At 37.5% G+C, this 4,723-nt stretch overlaps 1 protein-coding gene across 2 annotated transcripts; it reads left to right on the forward strand.

Annotated features, from left to right (window-relative positions):
- Positions 1–698: 698 nt before the first annotated feature.
- On the forward strand, positions 699–4,057 carry LOC126492011 (olfactory receptor 6C76-like). Of its 2 annotated transcripts, XM_050128103.1 has the most exons (2): positions 699–741; positions 3,117–4,057. In XM_050128103.1, the coding sequence occupies exons 1-2, from the start codon at positions 699–701 to the stop codon at positions 4,055–4,057; spliced, it is 984 nt and encodes a 327-aa protein (XP_049984060.1). The 2 variants fall into 2 exon arrangements, with proteins under 2 accessions (XP_049984060.1, XP_049984061.1); XM_050128104.1 differs by lacking the exon at positions 699–741 and having other exon boundaries at positions 3,116–4,057.
- The last annotated feature ends 666 nt before the right edge of the window (positions 4,058–4,723 follow it).

Below are 4,723 nucleotides of genomic sequence, written 5' to 3' on the forward strand. Positions count from 1 at the left end.
GCGGGAGGGAAAGGGGAGGCGGCGTTGGGGAAGAGACAGAAATCTTTAATTAATTAATAAAGAAATAAATAAATTTAAAAAAGGAAAATCAGGGACAAGACAAGATTGTCTGCTCTCTCTACACCTGTTCTATGTATGGAGAAAACTGAAGGGGATCAAGGGGATACAAACAGGAAAGAAAGCAACCAAAGGGTCCTCATTTGCAGATGATCATTATCTTTAACATAAAATACTCCAAGGAGGCCGGGCGATGGTGCACGCCTTTAATCCCAGCATTCGGGAGGCAGAGGCAGGCGGATCTCTGTGAGTTCGAGACCAGCCTGGTCTACAGAGCTAGTTCCAGGACAGGCTCTAAAGCCACAGAGAAACCCTGTCTCGAAAAACCAAAAAAAAAAAAAAAATACTCCAAGGAAAGACTCAATCAGGAAAGGTAAGCATTTGATAAACATTTTCCTCAGTGTAGCAGGATATCAAATTAATACATAAAAATAAGTAAGCATACTACATTTAAATCTTCAGTGCCTCACAGTAATAAAGCAGACCCCAAATTGTTTACCGGATTAAAAAATCAGTGGAATATAATAGAAAAAAAGTAAACTTGTTTTTTCTAACATGAATTAGATAACTAGCAAGAAAATACTTGGAATACTAGTTTGTGAATTGTAAAAATATTATTTCTCAGGTTTTATTGTATCTTGATGATATGCCAATCTATTAAGTATATCTTGCCTAAATTACCCAGTATGTCTTTTTATTATCAAATACAGTCATTACGTGGCACACTCATGTCCCAGTGGGTACTTCCTCTTGCTATTTTCTGCTTCATGACATGTTTATATGAAACAGGATTGTATTACCTTTGCAAGTTCTCTGTATTAAAAAAATATTGACCATAAGAAACACAAAATAAATTTGGTGTTTCTTCATTACTGTTCGCACTCTACATATCTCTAGCATGGGATATTTCAAAAGCCAATTTCTGCAGTTCACCTAATTATTCAGGGCACACTCATCAACACCACCTCTCCCCAGGGATGTTTTAACTCTGCTTTGCTGGGAGAATCCCTTGTGTCTGTTTTAAGCAGGTGAAAACATAAAATGAAAATGCTTCTGGAACGAATGCTTAGAAAAACCATTATCTGTCAGTGCTGTAAAAGGCAAAAAAAAATTTAAATTACAACCCATCTTTCTAGCCCAAGAATTACTGGAAACCAAAGTGGAAAAATGGTATTTGTTGGTTTTCATAGTTCCCATAGTAAGTATTGTGTCCTTTCTTAGAATTTTAGAAAATGGGTACTTAGTGTTAGACCTAAAACTAGGCATTTCAAGTCATATTCTGTCTCAACAATTTCCTCTCGTAGGTCATATGGCTCTCTGTCTTCCACATGTTGATTCTTGATTCTCACTCATGATTCTCATCTTTTCCTCTTTTTCCAGCTAAGAGTTTCCCCTAGGGAGCAAACAAAACACACAACTTTATTGCCTCTTCGCTGTAAGTATTGCTTCAAATACCTTGACAATGTGCCTGCTTTCTTCCCACTTTTTCTTTCTTCATTTTGTTCCTTTCCTCCCCCTCTCTCTTCCCTATCCTCATCCTTCCCCACTTTTCTCTTCCTATCTATCTTAAATGTTCTTGAGAGTCTTAGATACAATCCAAGATACCATGACTTTTGGTTCTAAATTGGTTGTCAGCTTCACTGTCCTGTCACCACAGCCTTTAGCAAATAGTCAGTTGCAGCCAGAGACACTTTTACTCAATTAAAATAAATACTTTTTCAGTTTGGGACTGCCATACATATAGTGTGCACTGACCTGGGCTGCCTGCCCACTGAGCTTTTTGCCGCTCATTATTAGGACCCAAGGATTTTCCAATTTTATTGGACCACCAATTGTAGAACACATTGCTTGGCAAGTTTGACTTTTGGCAGTTTCTACCAACACCCAAGACCATAACACTTATCAGATCCTTCCCACTTTAGGGATTTTCTTTATCTGTAGTATGCTCTTGCTGCTGTGTGGAGCCCAATTATCTTTCCAAATTTCAGCTACACACTGTGTGTTTGTTATATATGAAAATCACAGTAGACGTAAATGAGAAGTGTGACCCATCATCCAGAAGCGAGGCATAAAGCACTAAAAGTTAAAAAAAAAAAAAAACACTGAGCATTTGGGTTTGAGCTCTTTAGCTGTGACCACACAGCATTATACAGTTTTAAGTCTACTTTCTATTCTGTAGTTCATTTATTCTTTCTCCATCTTCTAATTATTTTATGGCCTTAGTTATTTATTTGTCTGTTAGAATCTTTCCTATAAAGTAAAAAAAAGTATTATTTAATTCAGTAAAGAAACACTAAAAAGGTTTTTAAACTGGGAATTTCTGAGTTGTTTGTTTGGGGTTATATAAATACTGGTTTTGATGACTCTGACTCATTTGCTAAACTAGTAATTCTTCAGAGTCAAGAATAGTTTAAAATATTTCTAAAATTGACAAATAACATTTAACATGTTTAATTCACAAAAGTAATTCATTCACTGTTGAGATAGTTTTGAGAATAAAATAATATTTTTCATTTTAAGTATTTTATCTAGTTTTCAGATATATCTGCTCATACAGTACAACAGAAGATATGTAGAGGCATTATTTTCATCTGTCGATGTACTTGCTAGATCTATTAAGTGACTTCTTCAATACTAAATAGTTCTAGTCGGGCGGTGGTGGCTCACACCTTTAATCCCAGCACTCGGGAGGCAGAGGCAGACGGATCTCTGTGAGTTCGAGGCCAGCCTGGTCTACAAGAGCTAGTTTCCAGGACAGGCACCAAAAACTACAGAGAAACCCTGTCTCGAAAATCAGATAGATAGATAGATAGATAGATAGATAGATAGATAGATAGATAGATAGATAGATATTTCTAGATTCAAAGCAATCATCAGTCATGCACTTGTTTTGTGTTAATTAATATTCACTTTTAAAATGCAGTGTACTTTGGTGAACGATTTAATGTTTCAGGTTGTTAGAAACCATCAATGATATGATTAAACAAGCACTTGTCACAACTAATATAATTCTGACTCTCTAATTCATTTTCACAGCTATCAGCCTGGCAGAACACAAGAAGAAATGAAAAACAGAACATCTGTGAGGGAGTTTATTCTTTTGGGATTAACAAATGACCCAAAACTAAACATCTTGGTTTTTATATTTCTATTTCTCACTTACATTTTGAGCATCACTGGAAATCTGACCATAATTACTCTCACTCTGGTAGATTCACACCTCAAGACGCCCATGTACTTCTTTCTTCGGAATTTCTCTTTCCTAGAAATCTCATTTACCACAGTGTGCATTCCTCGGTTCCTTGTGAGCATTGTGACGGGGGATAGGAGCATCTCCTACAATTCTTGCATGGCCCAGGTGTTCTTCTTCATACTCCTGGGTTCGATTGAATTTTTCCTTCTGGCTGCCATGTCCTATGACCGCTATGTGGCTATCTGTAAGCCCTTGCATTATACCACAATAATGAGCAGCAGGGTCTGCGTCCAGCTCGTAATCAGCTCTTGGCTGGCTGGATTTCTCATCATCTTCCCACCTGTGATCATGGGGCTCCAACTGGACTTCTGTGACTCCAACATCATTGACCACTTTGCCTGCGACTCCTCTCCCATGCTGCTGATCTCCTGCACAGACACAGCCTTCCTGGAGCTCTTGGCATTCTTCCTGGCAATATTCACTCTCATGGTAACACTAACATTAGTGATTCTCTCCTATCTCTTCATCCTTAAGACAATCCTAAGAATCCCTTCTGCTGAGCAAAGGAAAAAGGCCTTTTCTACCTGCTCCTCCCACATGATTGTTGTCTCCATTTCCTATGGAAGCTGTATCTTCATGTATGTCAAAACCTCGGCAAAAGAAGGAGTGGCTTTGACTAAGGGTGTAGCAGTCCTCAACACCTCTGTGGCCCCAATGCTGAATCCTTTTATTTACTCCCTTAGAAACAAACAAGTGAAAGAATCCTTTAAGAACTTGGTCAAAAAGTGTGTGTCAAATAAAATTTAATGGTAAAGAAATTCACTGCTTCAGTTTTTTAAAAGAACATTATATGCAGTGTGTATTTTATATTATTGTATTTCCCCATCCACTGCTGTATTCAACTTAGCTGAGTGTTTTCATCCTTTCCATTTCTGCTTAACTTGGCACAGTTATCATTTTAAAATTTAGATGTTCCTTAAATTTTCTGAGTGTGACTGATTTGATGCCACCAAAACGGGAATAACATTTTCAAAGAATTTATTATTTGAGCAACAAGCAAAAGCTAAGAAAAAAAAACACAAGTAACTCTAAAAAATCATTTTCCTACCATCTAAGCATTAATTGAAATGAACTCTCCAATGAACCATGTTTCTTATCTCTGCTGTATCTCCAAAGGTCTATTCATATTAAATACGGCCTTGTGTGAGTCAGTGCACTGGTGTTACATCTTCGTTATTTGTTTCACCCTTTATCATTGCAGTGCATGGTACTTGATGCTTTTTTGTCTCAAATTCCAAAAGTTGCTACAAGGACTACTGGGAACCAAAGAGATGACTCAGCAGTTAAGAGCACCAGCTGCTCATCCTGAGTTCAGTTTCCAGCAACCACGAGATGGCTCACAACCATGTAGTGGGATCTGATGCCCTCTTCTGGCATAAAGTCATACATGCAGATAGAGCACTCATATATATA

This window comes from Alexandromys fortis, unplaced genomic scaffold (genome assembly GCF_014885135.2).
Source record: "Alexandromys fortis isolate MF-2015 unplaced genomic scaffold, M_Fortis_MF-2015_v1.1 scaffold_263, whole genome shotgun sequence".
Classification (NCBI taxonomy): domain Eukaryota; kingdom Metazoa; phylum Chordata; class Mammalia; order Rodentia; family Cricetidae; genus Alexandromys; species Alexandromys fortis.